General features: G+C 34.3%; 1 protein-coding gene across 1 annotated transcript in view; it reads left to right on the forward strand.

Annotated features, from left to right (window-relative positions):
- Positions 1-21,111, forward strand: part of LOC129249038 (RNA-binding protein 25) — a 74,309-nt gene that overhangs the window by 42,689 nt on the left and 10,509 nt on the right. Inside the window, exon 3 of the mRNA XM_054888660.1 lies at positions 15,323-15,473. Coding sequence (XP_054744635.1) covers positions 15,323-15,473 — 151 coding nt within the window. The remainder of the gene's footprint in view (positions 1-15,322; positions 15,474-21,111) is intronic.

Genomic DNA, 21,111 nt, shown 5'->3' on the forward strand with positions numbered 1-21,111 from the left:
ATGCATCCATACGGGCAAAAATGTTTTTTTGCGTCAAGTCGTGTGGCTTCTTTTTGAATCCAAGCTTCTTCAAATGGTTTATAACGGTTTGATGACTCATGCCCAGCTCTTGGCCGATGCTACGGCTGCTACTATGCCGGTCTCTTTCGATCAATTCAGCGATTTTATCGCAATTTTCGACGACAGGCCTTCCGGACCGTGGCGCATCTTCGATCACCTCTGCACCAGAACGAAAACGTTGAAACCATCGTTGTGCGGTGGAAATGGAAACTGTATCGGGTCCATAAACTGCACACATTTTATTGGCAGCATGAGATGCATTTTTGCCTTTATCGTAGTAGTACTGTAAAATATGCCGTATTTTCTCTTTATTTTGCTCCATGTTTGCGACGCTATAACTCACAAACGACTAAAAGCAAACAACAATTAATCAAACACGTGTTAGCATGTGAAAAGAGCTTTCCAAAAAGCTCTAGCGTGAACCGATGCGACGAATACAACTAGAACTACGCGCTTGCAAAGACAAGCTTGCGGAAATACCGCAAGACTTTTTTGCCAACCTTATATATAAGTTTCAAGGGCCGGTGTTGATTTTGAATAAAATACAATTTTTTTAGAAATTATTGTCATTTCTCTTTATTGTGATAATATTGGTATGGCTCAATTACGTATGGAACAAAATATCGGCCAAATAGCCGCCGCGGCCTCGGCGGCACACCTCCATCCGATGGTCCAAATTCTCGATGACACTGAGGCATAATTGAGATTATATGCCATTAATGTGCCGAACTATCTCATCCTTTAGCTCTTGAATTGTTGCTGGCTTATCGACGTACACCTTTTCTTTCAAATAACCCCAAAGAAAGAAGTCCAACGGTGTCGTTGACTTTATACATTTCTAACCACGGATACTTACACGATTATCCACGCAGAAATATCGTGAATTGGTTCTTTGAGCATGACTCTGGTTCTTCACGGAAAATTATCTATAGTGATGAAGCTCAATATACACCGCATGAATTTATGAACAAACAAAATTGCGACATCTGAGGAGAAGAAACTTATCGAGTAATTTCAGAAAAATCAATCATCCCCTAAGTGACTCGAATAGGCATTTCATTACCTCTAAGAAAGTCTTACTCCATCCGCCTTATAGCTCAGACAGCGCCCCTTCTAACTTCCATTTATTTCGAGTAATATAAGGTTCTTTGTTAACTTCACTTAAAGGTATCAGAACTCGGATTGATATGTTCTTGCCCTCAAACGATGAGAATCCATTCATCACAGAGTTTGGGAAAAATTGTAAGAAGAAAAGAAAATATTTTTATTAAAATATGTTGTACATATATTTGTTTAAATAAAAGCTACAATGCTTAATACTGTCCCAGAACTATCGGAAAAGATATCCATAGCGTAATAAATCCCGTCAGTCGAATTGTGTACTAACGGGTGATTTTTTAGCTATTATCTTTTTAAACAGTTGGTTTAAACAGCTGACGCACGTTTCATGTTTTGTTTCACTGTCAAACATCTTCATTTTGGTCTATAATTTAACCATGAATCGTCTTACAAACGAACAACGCTTGCAAATCATTGAATTTTATTATAAAAATGCGTGTTCTGTTATGAAAGTTTATCGCGCGCTTCTTCCATTTTATGGTCAGTTTAATCGACCCACTGAAGCGGCTATTCGAGCTATTGTGACTAAATAAACCACCAACACGCTTACGTAAAGTGCGAACTGAAGAAAATATCGCAGATGTATCGGCCAGTGTTAATGATGACCATCAATTATCGATTCGTCGCCGTTCGCAGCAATTGGGTGTCTGTTACTCAACAACGCGGAACATTTTGCGAAAGGATTTAGGTGTGAAGCCTTTCAAAAGACAGCTGCTGCAAGAATTGAAGCAGGACGACTCTTGGAACTTGGGCTCTTGGAAGGTTAGCTGAAGATCCCCTTTTTTATCGAAAAATTGTGTTCAGCGACGCAGCTCATTTTTGGATCAATGGATCCAATAAGCAGAATTGTCGATTTTGGAGTGAAGATCAGCCAGAAGAATTGCAAGAGCTACCAATGTATCGAGAAAAGGTCACAGTTGAGTGCGGTTTATGGGCTGGAGGTATCATTGGACCGTACTTCTTCAAAGATGCTGCGAATCGGTGAATGGTGAGCGCTACCGTGAAATTATTTTCAACTTTTTTTTGCACAAAATGCAAGAGCTTGACTTGCATGACATGTGGTTTCAGCAAGACGGTGCCACATGCCACACAGCACTCGTAACAATGGAGTTGTTGAGAGGCGAGTTCGGTGAACATTTTATTTCTCGTTCGGGACCTCTCAATTGGCCACCCAGATCGTGCGATATAACGCCTATGTTAAGGCTCATGTCTATTCAGACAAGCCTGCTTCAATTAACGCATTGGACGACAACATTAGAGCATTTATATGTGAGATACCGGCCGAAACATTGGAAAGAGTATGCCAAAATTGGACTAAGCGGATGCACCATTTGAAGCGCAGTCGCGGTCAACATTTCCATGAAATAATCTTAAAACATTAAATTATATGGACTGTACTATCGATTTAAATAAAAATTTCATGCATTTTTCGGAATTTTACGTATGTTTTTTTGGAAAACTTTCCTACAGCTCTTAAAAAATCACCCTTTAGTTACAGACTATGGAAAAAGTGATGAGGACTAATGCCATATCGTACAGAATTGCAGTGTGAAATTCTCTAATGATTTTAATAAATAAGAAAAGGAATGCAAACTCGTCATGTTTCCAAATTCACTAGAGGTGGTTCTAGTAGATTTCTCTTCAGTGTACCTTATTCTCCTTTTTTAATGCAATTATTGAATTTGCTGTGGGTTTGCACGCACTTGTGCCTATAAACATAAGTATGTATAGAGGATATGCATATACATAATATGTATATGCATGTATGTATGTATTTTCGGAAAGTGCAATCATGAAATACACCTAAATTATAGGAAATCCAAATACCGCCCCTAAATAATTAGAGCGAGGTTCTAGTCCCTACCACAGACGACGATTGGTTGGTTCATGAATTCAATTATTGGCAGTGGTAAATATTAATGATTTTCTCACATGCCTGTACGCTTCTAAATTAAATATAGAATTGTAGCAGTAAATTGCAAATATTGCTTTTCCAAAATGGTAAAAACAGTTATTAATTTGATTATACTCTGTTTATACTAGCTTGCAAATTTCACTGAATTCAGTGATTGAATATTAAATTTTCAACCACGTAGCTCTACTGCCACCAAATTTTGTGCGCGTTTTTCTTGCATAGTCATCGAGCTTATCAATATGTATGTATTACTTGATTGACTCGCAACTCATTCTTACTGATTGGCACATCATTTTTCTCTCGGTTCCACATTTGCCGTTTTGGGCACTTTTCAAAGCAGTAAACCCAACTGTAGCCATAAATTTGTATCTTTTACTGCAAAAAATCTGCTCATGGGAGCACTTGTTTATTAGGGTGTGTATGATTTTTTTCTTATCTATTTAAATATGTAAATTACTATTCGTTTATTTTAGTATGCCTACATATTACATTTAACAAAAAAATTCAGATGTAAACTTTCAAATCGCTGATACATAAGAATCTGTTTCGGCATCTTGTTCATTTGGTAAATAAAACAATTGCTTTTATCTTACAGCATTAATACTACGAGCATTATTTTTTTTTTAATCAGCCTGGTTTTCGATTCACTTTTGTGCTTTTGTGTTCAAAAAAAAAAAAACGAAAAAAAATTTTTTTTCCACGAACACATAATTTCATTCGGATTTCACATTAAATTCTCAAATTTCGTAAGAAATTATTCACTGTTCCAAAATCCACTCCAAAAAAATGCACAAACAATTTTTACATGTTGCACATACGTTTTTTCCTTATGGCATCCAAATCAGAAAGAAATATTGACACATTGTAACTCACACTGTCAATTTGACAGTTCAGTTCCGCCCCAAGCGTTAAAAAAGTAAGCGACATTATGGCTGGTTCAAAAGAACGCTGTACCCGTTGCCAGTGCTCCGAATTACAACCAAACTTTACGAAACCCATTTTCAATACTTACTTAACAATGTGTGTAAGTTTGGTTTAATTCGGTTCAAAGACACGGCGGGTCCACGTTTTGGCATATATTTCGAGACCCTAGTCATCAATAGGTATGAAAATTACCCCGTATTAAAGCACTTATCAACAGCTTTCATTTGATATCCATATTGTACAAACACATTCTAGGGTCCACGTTTTGGTCTCTATCTCGAGACCCTAGTCACGGAGCGGATGGAAATACTCTGAACTAAAGCATTCACCAACAGCTTCCATTTGATACCCATATTGTACATACACATCCGAAGGTTACCCGGGTCCACGTTTTGACCTATATCTCGAGCCCTACTTCCAAAATAAAATATAATCCATGTTACTCGTGGATGATGTAGCTTTCGAATGGTGAAAGAATTTTTAAAATCGGTCCAGTAGTTTTTGAGCCTATTCACTACAACCAAACAAACAAAGTTTTCCTCTTTATAATATTAGTATAGATTAAAAGAGCGTAATTTACTTCAATTTGAAGTAACATTTTGTTGGCTTACAGACACTTTTCTCAAACAGACGTGATAGGCGGCAACCCAGGATATAACCGAGAAGGACGTAAGATAGATCTCCTTGACCTCAAATCAGAGTTCCGCGCACCTTGATAACGCTCCTCCGTTTTCCGAGCTCATCATTAAAGTTGCGAGTGTGAGAAATTTTATGCTCACGTAGTACCCACAAGGGATATCATACCATTATGGAGAGAACGGGCCATCTGGACAAACGACCTCAGACTTCTAAGCATATACGATGCATATATACAGTGATATTTTGATGAACGCTTTTGAGCCGTAAGAGTAGGTGAAACAATTGGATTCCAGATAATTGAGGCAAATTCCAACTTTGACCAAACTAACTTTGACCCTTGCGTAATGCAAACTCCGTAATGTAAACTCGAATATATACATATACATACTTATACAGGGTGCGCCATCTTTTATGCCGGTATGTAAACGCTGAATAACTTTGTCATTTACCAACCGATCGACTTCAACATACATGTTTTCGATAAGCCAATTCAGTACAATTTCAACCATGGATCGCTTTACAACCGAAACAACCGAAATCGACGCTATAAAACCCGAAAAAAGATCGCATTTTGTGATTGCTAATAAAGGTGGCCACTTGATTGATATTGTATTCCAAAATTAGTTTTAATAAATTGTAAATAACCAAACCAAATAAAAATACCTCACTTATACAAATCAATTGGTTTTTTTTTTCAAAGTTATTCAATGCTTTCATACCGACATAAAAGATGGCGCACCCTGTATATAAAGAATGGTTAAATTTCAAGGGCCGGTGTTGATTTTGAAATACAATTTTTTTAGGAAATTATTGTCATTTCTCTTTATTATGATAATATTGGTATAGCTCAATTACGCATGGCATAAAATATCGCCAAATGGCCGCCGCGACCTCGGCGGCACACCTACATCCGATGGTACAAATTTTCGATGACGCTGAGGCATAAATGAGGTTCTATGCCGTTAATGTGCCGAATTATCTCATCCTTTAGCTTTTGAATTGTTGCTGGCTTATCGACGAACGCCTTTTCTTTCAAATAACCCCAAAGAAAGAAGTCCAACGGTGTCGTTGACGTTTAGGTGGTATGGTTCACATTCAGCATCGACCCTTTAAATTTAACCACCCTTTATTTATAAAAAAACTACCTTCTTTTGTTATGTAGCCAAGCTCTTTCTCCTATTTGTGATATGCACCTTGTTGTTTTCAGAGCCATTGTCTTCCGAGGGTCGGCCGCCATTAGAAAAAACTTCTTCTATCAATTGCTGTTTCGTGCTTGGGGCTTCGAGCCAGTGCACTTCTAAATGGTAGTCACACACCAAGCCATTGGCTACGGTGGCCGCTGATCGAATGGACCTTAGAAATAATATAATTGAAAAGAGCCTCTAATGGCATTCATAAAAATAATAATTAAAAGGGGCCCAACAATACAACCCTGAGGCACACGCGTGGTTGCCAAGCAGAGGATAGATTTAATATTTTCAATTTATAATTCAATAAATATTTTTCACTTTTGGGTCATAGAGTTGTGTTCAGCGCACAAAAATATTGTACATAACACAACATAATACCACTATAAAAATATGATCAATTAACTTTTATTTTTCCAAAGCGACTCACCTTAATCTGCATACTAGTAAAACCTTCACAAGATCTCAGTGCGCGTATCTAATGCCCCATAGTGATTTGAATATATGAAAAAAGGGGAGCATACTGGCAGGATATTAAAAAATTATTTACTCCACTCGGAACTCCCCATCATATGACTTAGGTTATCCTTAAAACTAAACCAAATTAACAAAAATGCTTTAACAAATTCCTAACCTAATTATCATGCGCTTTTATGCCACATCAAGGACAAAACGTGGAAATTTATTAGAAATAAGTTATTTATCTAAATACTACGCTCGTACACATTAAAGCGCTTGATAAATAAATTCACTGACAATAGCAATAAGTTTTATATGCAAATTAGAAAAAACCGTTAGCCAAATAAATATTAGATATCTGCATTGTACATATGTACGCATGTATACATGAGCACTTCTGTGCAAGAATCCGCCACATGTAATTTGAGCTTTGCAATAAAAGTGAAACTCTCCATAATTTCTGTGTCGTTTTATCAACAGCACAACAGTTTCTTTTTTCTAACAAATAAAATGAATTGGAATGAAAGTAGCAGCAAATACATACGTCGTGAAGCATGAAGCAAAATACAAGAAATGCCAAACGTACCACGCGATTTTTGCGGTGACGTTTGTGGCATGTCTTTTAGTCATTCGTTGTTAAGTTTTGTTGTCACTTTCCAGCGCTCAAATCCTAAAATTAATGGCGCAAATAAAGGATTGTGAAATGCTTGAGAAAGCAGCAGGCGGCAAATGTGTAGGAATTAAACAAAGGATTAAAAGATTTACTTTGTGGGATGAATCAGTTAAAGAAGCAAAATTCTTGAGATTGAAAAAATATATAAATGGACAAAATTGATGAGCTGGCATTAATCTTACAAGACGCGACTGAAGGCGCTATGCTACAACCTCAAACTCACTGATTGGGTTAGGACCTTTCGTTTACTAATCCATCGGCTTGAGAGAATAAGTGTAAAAGTAGCAATACATGGACTCGTCATTATTATTATTAGGCTGCTGCGCAATACGATGCCAGTATGGCTCGAAATATTTTCCTAACTTATTTTAATGAGTATCCGCTATTAGGCAAAATTATTTTCGATTGATTTTGACTTTTTTTATCTCTTTTCATATAGTCTAAACACTGTGCTTCGTTAACTTGAATGCTTTGGCATATATCGGACCCTTGTGTTGCCTCTCTGCTTTGAAATTTATACTCATCACACCTATAATCATTATTGATAAATTCACTATACCGAGTGGCGACCGACCATTACATTAAAAATTAAATTTAATATAAGACGTAATATTGAAATACTGTAAGGTGGCGCATAATTAATCACCCCATCGGAAGATTTATGATTTTTACTAATGATGTTGAACGTCAATCACATTTGACACTTGTGGAACAGACAACTGCAGAATAAAAATAGATAAGCAAACGAGCGTGTAAATGTCACTCAAAATCATGTTTTTTTGTTTAAAAAATTTGGAAAAGTTATTCTAAAACAAAATGGCATTATTAATTTATTTTCATTTAGTTGTGTATGGCATTTCTCTTATTTCAATTTTGATATATTGTAGTTCTTCTCAGAGGTCGTAGTAGGACTTGAATGTTATCGTCCTTCATATGATTTACAATGGAAGATAGAGAACTAATGAGCTGCACTACTGAACGGTAACTATAACAAGGCATATTAGCGCTCATAAATCGCCAAAAAATTCTGGTTAGAGGGCCCGTGGCTGAATAAGAACCTCATTTCATTCACATTATAAAGTTTTTATCACTGATTTCTTTTAGTATTTTTTTTTTTTGTTTATTATGGAAGCTCAACTTTTGTCCATCCAATGGGAAGTGAAATCAATGCCATTATATCTTGAATACAACATCATTGAAATGGCCTCCATGGCATCCATTGTAGGAACGTATCCGATGAACTCAATTTTCGAGCACTTGCTGCACTAAATCTAAATTTGACCGTATGTAATGAATAGTACGCAAAATGTTGGTTTTTAAAGCATGAGGAGGGGAGGGCTTATTCCCATAAGCCCATGGCTTCAAATAATCCCATAAGAAGCAGTCCAATGGTGTCAAGTCACAACTTCTCACAAAGGTCTCCATTCTATGTCACAATTTCGTGAAATAATCGTATCGCCAAGCTTTTAATAAAAACCAAATATTGTTGTAAGTTTGTCCTAATTTTATTCATAAAAAGTTGGTTATCATCAATCTTTACCCAATTCTACAGCCATAGACGTCCTCCTAATTTTGGGGAACGACTTGGAATCGAAAAAATCCGTAAAACAGCAGCACTTGCCTGAATGGCAACAGACTACTAGACTACTTACATTGGGTATTTATCTTATTGACACGCGAACATTCTGGCAAAAAAAACGTTGGCTTGAAGTTTTCAACAATTCGTCGAGTAACTAGTGGCGATAATCTACGTAAAGTTGCAACTGGGAACGATTATTTGATAATAAAACTTAATAATTTCTAAACGTAATGATGCATTGGGAAACAAATGGCAAATTGGGACACAACAAATATGGCCGAACCCCATAGAGAAATCACATCTGAGACTTTCAGTGTGCGTCCTCCTGCTATCTTCTTGCATCAAATACTCTCAGCGTAAAGTTTACACCAATATAAGGATAAGTTATGACTATTTATGTAATTAATTTGTAATTTCCATTATTCTTTTTATGAAAATATGTTTCATACTACAACAAAAACTATATAAAGCAAAGTTTCGAACTTTGTAAAAAATTTGTGAAGATTCGACAAATTTTCATCAAAATATCAAACATTTTACTCACAATTTTTAAAAAAATTTAGGGTACGCATTTTTATAGGTGCAAGTTCGAACTTTGTCAAAAATTTAAAAAATTTGGCAATTTTTCCCATTTTCACAATTTCAAACCCTTACTCACAATTTAAGAAAAAACCGGGCTTGCAGTTTTATAGGTCATTAAGTTCTGGTATAGTAAAGTACAAGTTTAAAGTGTTTCAAAAATTGCGACAATTTTTAACAATTTTTATAAAAAAGTATGGAATAGGGGTTAAATGGTCCTAGATTCCTCGAGACATTGAAAATATATATTTATAGGTATGTCATAATTCAACTAAGCAATTTATGAATTTTGTGTTAAGCACCAGAGCTTTCATGTTTTTATGAATAAAATAGAAAATATGCCAGTTACCATTACAATTACTTTGCTAACATTTGCTACAATAAAGCACTAACACAGCAGTATTTCGATATGATCCACTGCTGGTGCACATATCGAACTCTTCTTATTTCATATTTAGCTCTTGCAAATACTATTTCGCCCACGAAAGTTGCAGCTCCAAATGATTTTTATGAAAATAAAATAAACGGCGGCTAAATGAAAATCCGGATGAAATAAAGTTGTGAACCAACAAGTTCAACAATCAACAACAACAAGTCAACAAATAAACCAAAGATATTGAGAACAACTTATTTGAGCTCTGGAAATAGCACAAATATTCATTGTTCAGCAGGCTTTGCACAATACATCCTCTTTAGTCGCAGTGCGCAGGAGCCAAATAATATAAAAAATAATAATATTGTAATATTCGTAGTTATTAATGATTTTTACTAATCATCCTGTATTTGACTACGTAAGTAATTTCTGTTGATAGAAAAATGCAGCCTAGTCACTTTCAAACATAAAGCCCTATAGGTATAATACAGAAAGCTGAAAAGTTTGAGAACTCCTAGTTAGCATAGGTAAATGTATGTGAGTACATTTGTGCCTCAGTATAAATACCCAACCCCATATAAGTTTATGAAAACATGCCAAATGTGCCGTTTTGCTTGACGATAAAACTAGTGGAAAAATCGAAAGTAACTTGCAAAATCACTATTTGCAAAAGAATATTACCTGGGTGTTGTGCGGCGTATGAGATAGTAAAATTCATTGAACAATGTCAGATTTGTGGAAAAAGGCTCTTAGTTTTTCATTACGATTATACGCATGGTAGTTCTCGATGAATCTCCCCCTGAAGACAATTTCGCATATTTATATGAAGTAGCGCTGTTGTTGTTTTATTTGATAAACCGTAATGCTGGTGGTGGTCATATATATAGGTATGTCAGAACAAAGTGTTATCAATTACCAACTTATTTGTGAGACATTTATTTTATTTCGCTTCATTCTGATTTTATTTTAATTATAAGCAACAGTACAAAGTACCTTACAGACTAGAAAAAAATGTTAAGAAAATCAAGACAAATTTGGCAACATTTATTTTTTTAAAGCCCTCGCCTCATTTGAAATGGTGTTTTTTGGGTATTTCTTTAAAAGCGTGTAAAACGAAACCGAAAAACGGTTTTTATTTTTGTTTTCAGTATTTTATTTCTCTTAATCAGTTGTTAAAAAATAAATTTTTTTTTTGGACATACGAGGTTCTTTCAAAACGTTGTAAGCCTTCCAAAAATGGTATTCCAAAAACAAGTATGTCGCTGCCGACACCTGTTCCGGGACTCACAGGTGTCTGAAATAAAAAAAAAGGTTCCTTTTCAGTATTAATGTTCTTATCGTTTGAACTACAATCTTAAAAAAAAATTTACAAAATAGCGGACGTCATTTAAATTTTTTTTTCATTAAAATCGGTTCGGTAGAACCGGCCATATCTTTTTCCATTGTCCATTGAAGACCATTTCTTCAAGGCTGACAACTTTTTGAACAAACCTTGTATGGCCATAAAAAAGTTCATATTTTTTAATAATGGATTTAAAAATAAAATACTCAAAACCTAAATAAAAAATATTTTTTCGTTTCCGTTGTATATGCTTTTGAAGAAACACCCAAAAAGCACCATTTGAAATGAGAGGAGGGTCTTAAGTCTATGATTATAGGAACTCTACATACTAAATACAAATATTTACATAAAAGTAATTCTTACAAGCTAGAATAAAATAAAGCTTTTATGAATAGTGACACGCAATTCTTGAAGGGAAAAGAAATATTGGCTTAGCAAAATCTAGCCGAGTAGTCTGTTGATACTATTTTACTCAGTAAGAGCACTCTTAATAGGGGCTATAGTTTGATTTACTTGTTTTGACGCTAAATGCATAATAAAATCGCAAGTTTTTGTGAGGAACATAGAATCCTGTCTGTTCAAGAGCTTCGGGATAATCAATAGAACCATTAAAACAAAACTTGAAGGACTAAAGCAAATTAATTTTTGAAAAACTGCAGCAGGATTTCCGGGATTTTTGTTTTTAGAATTCTTAAAAAATGATAAAAAAATGATGTACATATAATATTCATTATACTACCATTAGCCAAATTTGCTCACAACTAACCTTCTGTAGCGCCCAAAACCTAAACCAACTTGCTGGGTCACTATGAAATAAAAGGTAATGAAATTGCTTATGAACTCGCTAGGCGAGATCGGCAGCAGATTTTTACGGTCCATAACCATGCTGTGGTATTAACTGGATATAAGATAAATTCAGGGTAAATAGTTGAGAAAATGCTCAAAGAATTACCCATTGAGAAGTCACACAAAAGCTTCGTCAAGCCAAAAGGCTTATATGACCCACAATATAGAACTGCACAATGCTTGAAAATGTGTTTATTTTTCTAATTAAAGCGTTTGCAACTCAAAAAGTACTTTTCGAATTGACACAAAAGCGTTCGAATTATTTTGAAAGAAAGGTTAGTTTTGTTTACTTTTCTGTAGTTCTTTTGGCATTAAAGGTGGTTGCACTAGGCCAACAACAACATTTGGTACATTAGAATGTCACGTTAAAGTAGAAAACAAAGAAGTCATTTATTTGTGAAAGAAAATAGAACACAAAGTTATTTATTTTGTTGTGTTGAAACCATTTTAAATGTTCATAATAACTTTTTAAGTTAAATTCTTTAAAAAATATCAATTTTCAAATTACAAATTTTAATGTAAGTAAAACGTTTTGTAATTCAGTTTTGTGCTGGCTTCAAAACGTACACGACGAAAGAAAAAAAATCAGCAGTCTTTTTGCTACCCCCGTCATTAAATTTGCCTTGCCTAGAAACCAGATTCCAAAGAAACCAAAATAACCAAATAAGTGAAACTCATTCTTCGCGTTCAGTGACCGCAACCTAATCTACAAAACATTTTTTCTGCAAAGTGTTTTTGTGCGCTAAATACCGATTTATATCAAAAATTTATCATTAAGTCATATTTTTGAATTAAAGTGGTTTGAAACCTTAAAAATTGCATTTTTGACAATTTTTTAAAATTTGTACTCTAATGGGCTATAATCTTTATTACCATCCGAATTTGAAGTGTGCTATTTGTTATATAAATTAACTTTAAGCTCCGTTTTGTTTGACTGCTACTAATATTCATGCACTTTCTTCCCGCTTGCCCAGTTTACTCGGCATCCACCGCGTATACGCAACCAACGATTGCTGCAGAGCGTTGAGAGCTTTTGGTTTTTCGAAATTCAAATGCGTAATACGATCTATTTGCAAATTTTTAACTACTTTGGGGACTATATTTCTTTTTCTGAAAGTCGTAGCTTGTTATAATTTCAAAAATACCAAAAACGCTTTTTTGAGAAACCTCCAATTAACTTCTTTTTTTTTAACTTTTCGACTTTCCCAAGCGAAAGCTTTTCAATGCGCATTTGTATTTGGCACTACAAATTTAATCAAGAACTGAAAGGGTTTGAATGAAAATCTTCAAGGATAAAAAAATTAAAAGACATTTTTGAGATATTTTATCACAGAATTTTTTAGAAGTGTGTGCTCTATCCTCTTTCATTTGATAGCCATATTTCTAAATTATAAGTAATTCTAGATTAATTTAACATTTTTTAGTTTAAACTTTAAGGTCCTTAAAAACATTCAAACATTCGTCTCAAAACTATAAACGCAAATTTATTTTATGTGACTTCCTCGAGTCTGGAAAAATTTAATCAATTTTGCATTACGGTGTTATGTCTCAAGAATATTGTGTACAAATCCCATGTTGATCAAAGCGAAATTGTCGAATCTATGAGTATTTGCACGTCCCTTATGTTAGGTTAGCCAGGTTTCTTGTCTAAGACAAAACACTCGGCGGACCTTATGCCCATTGAGATACCTGCGTTTGATTTCCATCCCATGCCTAAGTCGCTTAAGCCACTTAGATATATTTAAAAAAGTAACTAGTTCCTCTACTGAGGCACTTTACAAATTTCCCAGGTCTTCAAAGAAATATTCATCAAGATATTTGCATGGCTTCTTTGATGTGTAGGACATTCACAGAGGAGGTGGTCTACCGACTCAATTTCCTCTTCATCTTCACAACTCCAGCAGAAGTCATTGAGAGGTACATCCATTCTACTGGCTAAGGTGCAAATAGTGCAGTGATCCGTTATAACACCTGTAAGAACGCTGGTATTTGATCTGTTAAATGCAAGTAGACATTATGTCATTTTAATATTCAGTTTTGGCCAAAGCGCTTTGGAGACCCTGGAGTCAGCGAAGAAGTCATTTAGAGGAAGGTTAATGTCCTCTGCCACTCGCTGAAGGTCAAGGTCAGAGCCTTTCCTTGCACACTCATCCACTCTTTCATTTTCCTTCACTTCAGAGTAGCCGGGGACCCAACAAAATGTCTTGTTGTGGTGTTGTGTTGTTGGATAAGTGAGAGCGGTCTTTTGCATTCTTTAACACATCTTAATTCATGATCAAATTTACGCGCGCTGAGCGGCCTTTGCTCCAAGCCGGGTTTCGGGCCGCAATTTTCTTAAACTAGTTATTTTTGAAATCCCAGAACGTCATAACTCAAGATATATAAGTTATGTGAAGAAGAACTTTGCTACTTCTGCCCCACGGTATTCTTGGGAGATGTTTTGTCCTTTTTATAAATTTTATTTTTGCAACTACAAAGTAGCCAAATTTTTTAACAATAATCGTTTTTTCATTGATTCCAATTGCTACGAAAAATTAGAAAGTCGAAAAATAAACTTCCCAGGGATACTTTGAGAAGCATTGCCTTTAACACATGAATTTTCTTTATTTTTTTCGCTTAATTCTATTGCTAGTTATCATGCACACCGCAAAACAATTTTTTTCGAGACGCCTTCGAAGATTCAGCGTCACTCACTTAATTTTCAATATCTTGCATTGTGAATTTGTAAAAATATTGTTCAAATGTTGCGTTGTTATATGAAAACTGAGTGAATATCTTTATCGCTAAAAAGCACTTAAATGCACGCCTTTTTTTGCAGAATTGAACCTGCTTCTAAATTTCCACCTTAATCGCAAACACAAAGCACAATAAGGCAGCACTTATTTATAATCAATGCATATGGAACAAAATTTTGTCTAGACGCCCAAATATGTACTTGTACTTGCTTCAGTGCTGGTAGCCAAGTATGGGCGTTGCTTTTTATTGATTTACATATTTTTTATAAATTTCATGGAAGTGCTTACACCTTTCTCACCTAAAATCTTTCAAAGTTTTCGACATTAAATTTTGCTTCCGGGTTATTTTTGCACACACGCACATACCCAACTGCACATATACATATATACTTGGTATACCTAATATGCGAATTCATGGAAAGTTCCCATTACTGGCTCACATCACACGTAAGAATCAAAATTCGCAAAAGTGAAAAAGAAAATAGATTTTTACATACAACACACATAATACACAACACACATAAATAAAATTTGTCAACAGGCCTCCAAGCAACGCGCGTAACACGAAACTAGAGTTTTTACAAATATTATTAGAGTAACGGCAGGTGCCTTCAAGACATGTTATATTTTCTTTTACCTGGCCTTACTCTGTTGCCGCTGAACATGAAAAGCCAATAAACAAGTCTGGGAAGTTCTCACGCAAACAGTTGTATTGAGCGCGTTGTCGCGAATTGCTGTAGGCAAAATTATGGAAAAGCCCACCGAATTGGCCAATATTAAGGAAAGTAGCGAGTAAATGTCAATAAATTCATGTTTCTATTTATCAATGAAAACAAAAAAGTTTACTAAAATTTATAAATTTACAAATTTTTTTTCTCAAATTTCGCTTCAGCTTCAATTTACCGCGCATAAGTGCCACCCTAGAGCGTTTAATAGGCACAAATGTGGTGCGTCTGACCGATCACAAGTTCATGGCCGAACTGCGCAAACGGTTGGTGGAGGAGCATCGTAATCAGCTGGAACGTCGCATAAAGGCAAGAGCGGTGAGTTGTGGGAAACAATTAAGTTTGAAAAAGTGAAAAACGCGGAGAAAATTAAAAATTTAGCAAAAACAGAAAAAACTCTAGCAGAAAACCCACATAACACTCATTTAGGTTTAAAATTAAGTGCAAAATATTTTTTAGATAGCCCACGTTTGTTCACGCAGTTTTTTGCTTTTTTTTTTGCTTTACTTCTGGCAATTAAAACGCGCGGGTAAGGACAAAGTTTGCTTGCTGCGACTCGCAATTATTTACATTAAATTACTACGACTTTCATTAAATTGGCGGCAAATATTTTTCAAGCCATTTAGCAGACAACTGTTGTCATATTGTTGGTAATAGTGGTGTTGGAAAAATCCACAAAAGTTGTTTGAGCCGGCAAAGTTTGCGCTTTCACTTTCCCACTGAATTTTTTTGTGATGATGTTCTGACATGAAAGTGGCTAAAGCAAAAGTAAAAGTAGTGAAAACTAAATTAAAGTATTATTTCTCTTAAAGTTCTCCTTTTCCAAAAGGCGGAGAGTTAATTTAACAATAGCCACATTAGGAGAGTCTAGTTGTAGGTTTTGTAACCATAGATTTAATAAAAAATTAAATAAAAAAATAAAAAATGAAAAAAATTATGAAATTTAATACGCGAAAGAGGAGTAGTGTCTAAGGGTGACTTGGCACGAAAGACTCTACTGGAAGTGACACAAAGAAGGTTACAAAAGAGTTTTATGCTTGTTAGAGAGTTCTTAATACAACTTTGACCACATAATCTAGACTGACGAATCAGCAGGGACCGTAATTGTCATGCTTTCTTTTGAAAAGAGTCAACAAATAATTGTTATTTTTTCACCGATAGGTTTTCAGTCAGCAATAAAAGTTAAAAGGACGATGCGTAAAATCGGCCCAAAAGGGGACTGTAACACCAGAATAGGTTTTAACAACTTTTTTGTTAAGAAATCATGATTTCTTATAAAAATGTAAGCTGTAACTTTTTACTAATCGTAAAATATAAGCAAAATTTTACCTGTCATTTTTGACCAGAGAAATAAAGGGCACATTTTAACTTTTATATTTGACTGAATATATAAGGGATTGAAAAATTCAGCTTTCGAAGTAGCACTACGTGTAAGCACAGAGAAAACGATATATAGGGTGGGCCATGTAAAATTTGCTTATTGAACCGGCTATAAACAAAAACTAATCAATATTTTTTCAAACTTTTTTTTATTTTGAAGATTGAACATTTTCATTTATGAATGAAAAATAATATCGTTCAAATGACTGCCACGACTAGCAAGTACAGCACTCAGACACAATTAAATCCATTGTACTGCACTCGGATTCCCTTTTTAATTTTCTTTAAATCTACCCGACTTCCGAATAAATCTGAGTAGATCTTGTGGAGCCAAGGAGCCTAGGTCGCTTCTTCTTCTTCACATCAGTGCCAAAGGCCTCAAGCCTGATTCGAGCGAAGACGGGGCAGATGCACAGAAAGTGGTCCGCCGTCTTATCCTCCCCTCCACAAGCTGAGCAGAGTGCACTGTCTGAGATGCCCACCTTTTCCATGTGGTTTGTCCAACCAGCCTTCTACACTCCTCTCTGCTTAGTGACAGAAGGAAGTGCGACAGTCGATCGGACATGACAAATAACATCAGTTTTGACCATCTGCAGCCTCTCTCAGCCTGCCAAGCTCGCTTGTGGGTTAGAGTCACCCGTTTGCTAATCGTGGCTTCGATGGCTGCAGAAGGGAATGGCAGAACGGGTCCGGGTCAAGGAAGTTGGCCTCAGAGCCCGTTCTCGCTAAACAGTCAGAGATCTCGTTACCCGCGATACCTACGTGTTAGCATCAGGCTATTATGTCTACCGACATAGTTCAGCCTGGATTTACAGGACTCGACTAGCCTTGAAGTGGGTGGGGGGCTGTCTAAGGCCAAGATCGCAGCTTGGCTGTAGCATGTGGATATCACTGAAATCTTCCCTAAGCACACTTTTCAGAAACAGCTACATTTAGTTCCCTGTGCGCAAATTAAATAAGTAGATGTAATTAAATACCATTTTCACTTCACAAAGATTAATTACGACCAGGATTCGCATGTCGGACCAGCCAGATTCCGTACGAAAACTAATTTCGAGCCTCAGCCGAAAACTAACTGATTTATGGAATCTAGGAATGCCACTAATAAACCTGAAGATGAAGTTGTATTTTATTTTATTGCCTTTAAAACGCTTCCAGCCTACATCTGAAACCACCGCTATAATATCGTGAATGAACAATTCTATAAAATAAATTCACGGTAAACGTTTTGAACTTGAATCGCTATAAAAATATTTTCATTCTTTTGCATGGCAGGTGTAGTCGACATACTTACATAGATTTTCTTTATAGCTCTCCCGTCAGATAAGCCTTGATAGTCGGCATGCTAAATTCAGTGCCCACCTCCCTTATCTATCAGCTTGACATATCAATGCATTCATTCTCTGAATCGAAATGAATTTAAAACGTAACAAAAAAAAAATGATAAACTCCTACCAAACCAGTAGTAAAAATTTATATTCCTACTATTTTATACAGTATTACTAAATTAATATTTTTTCAATAGTGCATCAACCAAATGCAGCTGGTATGCAATATTTTTGTGGCCACAAAAGGTTGACAGCTTGACAATTATCTGACAGCAAGTCATGCAAATGAAATGCCAAAAATTATTTAATGCAATAGTATAGTCTGCGCACATACATACAGTCACTCTATGTTGCATACATCACAAAAGTAGCTGGCTGTCAATGATTTAAACGTTTGTGAATCCACATTTTCTTGAACACAAATGCAATTTTCATTTCTGGATTATAGTTTGAAACACGCCATTTCTTCGCCCTTCTCACTCTTATCCCTGATTGGCGCTTTAAATGGAATTCGATTTGGCAGGCCGCGTTTTAAAATCATAGCTCTCGGCGGTGTATAATTACATATCTACATAATTAATCTAGATTATGACACCATAAACAGAAGGCCCCGACAGTCAGTGCTTATTTCGTATAGTTATTAATAACTGTTACACTTTTATAAATACCATAAATAAATAAATTTTTATAAATAAATAAAATAAAAAATCATAGCAGGGGGAAAACTTGCTTCGTTTTTGCCTTCTCATATCTCCGTGATCCACTTTTCTGATAGATTGTGAAAATATGTACCTTCACCCACAGAGTGCATGTAAAGACTTTGAAGAAGAGAAGTTTATTTTCAAGCACAAACCAAAAAGGGTTTTATGCATAAGCAAGTGACAGTCAAAAAACTCAGATCTTATTTATCTGTGGAAAAATGTCCTCTCTTGTCTTGTAGAAAAACCATCTGTTGTTTGAGGGTGCAAAACACTTTTGTGAAAATAAAACTTCACCAGTTACACCACTAAGGCTTTTGGCATTCCAAATTAGAGAGCTTTTTATATTAATCTTAGTAACCTACAAAACCTTTACGGAGATATTGGCATAGTCAAACGAGTCACCTTGCAGCGCCTAAAGTGGCAGCGTCATGTCGTCCGTATGGAAGAAACTGCTCCGGCGAAGAGCACGTCTTTGTGTCTGGTGAAAGGACCAAATTGAAGATGACCTAACTGCTCTAGGCTAAGAAACTGGAAAAGGTGTGATGTTACGGTCAATTAAATAATAAAAAGCCTACGAAAAGAAAACTCTCGTTCATCATTTAATCTAATTTTATATCAGAATTCGACACTCACAGCTTCCTGCTGGAATTCGCGTACCCTGGTCCGAAGGGTCCAAGGGTTGTGCTCTGTTGTTTTTAGTTGTCGTTGTATTCCATCTTCGTCTAGCCATCGAGTTTACTATCCTACAGTCCCACGTATGATCGATGCTGCTTTTATGAGTGATGCTTTCTGCATCTGCGAGATGATTTTAGGATCTTCTAATTGGATTTCATTTAATTTCATTTTTTTTAATTTTTTTTATTTATATTTATTACAATATTAATTTTTTATTTTTTTTTGTTACATTTTATTTCACTTTTATTTACTCTTTTTTAAGGTTTTTTTGTGTTTTTTTTTACCTTTATCTCATTTTATTTATATTAAGTTTCTTTTACTTCAATATATGTATATAATTGTATGGCCGAGCTACTCCTCCTATTTGTGGTGTGCGTCTTAATGCGTCTTGACCTACAGTTTCAAGCCGACTCCGAACGGCAGATATTTTTATGAGGAGCTTTTCTCATGGCAGAAATACACTCGGAGGTTTGTCATTGCCTGCCGAAGGGCGACCGCTATTAGAAAAATGTTTTTCTTAATTTTGGTGTTTCACCGAGATTCGAACCTTCGTTCTCTCTGTGAATTCTGACTGGTAGTCACGCACCAACCCAATCGGCTACGGCGGCCGCCGTACCTTAACTTATTTCAATAGGTTTGATTTTATTTTTTCTTTTTTATTTTCATAGCTCACTTTATATTAATTTATCTTATTTCAATTTATATTATTTTCTAACTTATTGTACTCGTATCATATTTTTTCATATTTTATTACACTTTTCATTAGTCGATTTAGTTTTAATTTGTTTTAACTTACTTTAAATTAATACTTTTTGATTTTATTATTTATTTTTCATATCATTTTATTTATGTACTTATGTTTTATTTTTCTTTTTACTTTGATATTATTTGATTTACATACAATAATTCTACAGTTTTATTTTTATGTGCCACTTTATATTGTTTTATTATAGCATATTTGTTTATTTTATAATATTTTATTTAGCTTTTCTCTATTCGATTTAATTAAATTTTATTTCTCATTTATTATATTTATTTATTTTTTTATCTATACTCGTTTTTTTTCATTAGTCACTTTTTTTTGTATTTGTTTTATCTTGTTTTTGATTACTTTGCTTTATTGCATAATGATGTTTATTTGATTTGACTATTCTCTTTATATATTTTTTTTTTTTGTGAATTTAATTAGTTTTTAATTTAGTTTTTTTTCGTTATACTTTACTTTATTTTTTACTTTTTATTTTTTTTTTGTCTTACTTTACATTATTTTATTATACATATTTACATATTTTTAATTTATAAGTTTTGTTTTCACTTATTCTATTTAACTTTACTTTATTTCATTACGATTTTTTTCTTAAAACTTATTTTATTATTGTTGTTTTATTTATTCTATTCTACTTTACACTATTTTATCATATCATATTTAATTTTTTTTTTCGTTTGTTTTGTGTTATTTTATTTTACTCTGCTTTATTTCATTACTATTTTATTTGATTTATTTTTCTTGATGTTTTCTTTTTGTTTTATTAAGCTTTATTTCCCTGTATTTTGTTTAAGTTTATCACATTTTATTTTATAATTTTTATTTATTTTATCCTTTTTTACACTATTTTATCATACTTTATCCATTTATTATTATTTATATATTTACATTTTTCTTTTTGTTTTACCTGATTTTATCATTTTTTTACTTCACTCTATTTCATTACGATTTTTATTTGACTTCATTTTATTTTTTATTTGTTTTATCTTTTATCTTTATATTATTTTACTATAGTAGGTTTTATATTTTTTTTAATTTTCCTTTTTTATTATTTACATATTTTTTGTTTTGTTTTATTTTATCTTATTTTATTTTACTTTTCTTTA

This window comes from Anastrepha obliqua, chromosome 5 (assembly GCF_027943255.1).
Source record: "Anastrepha obliqua isolate idAnaObli1 chromosome 5, idAnaObli1_1.0, whole genome shotgun sequence".
NCBI classification, from domain to species: Eukaryota; Metazoa; Arthropoda; class Insecta; order Diptera; family Tephritidae; genus Anastrepha; species Anastrepha obliqua.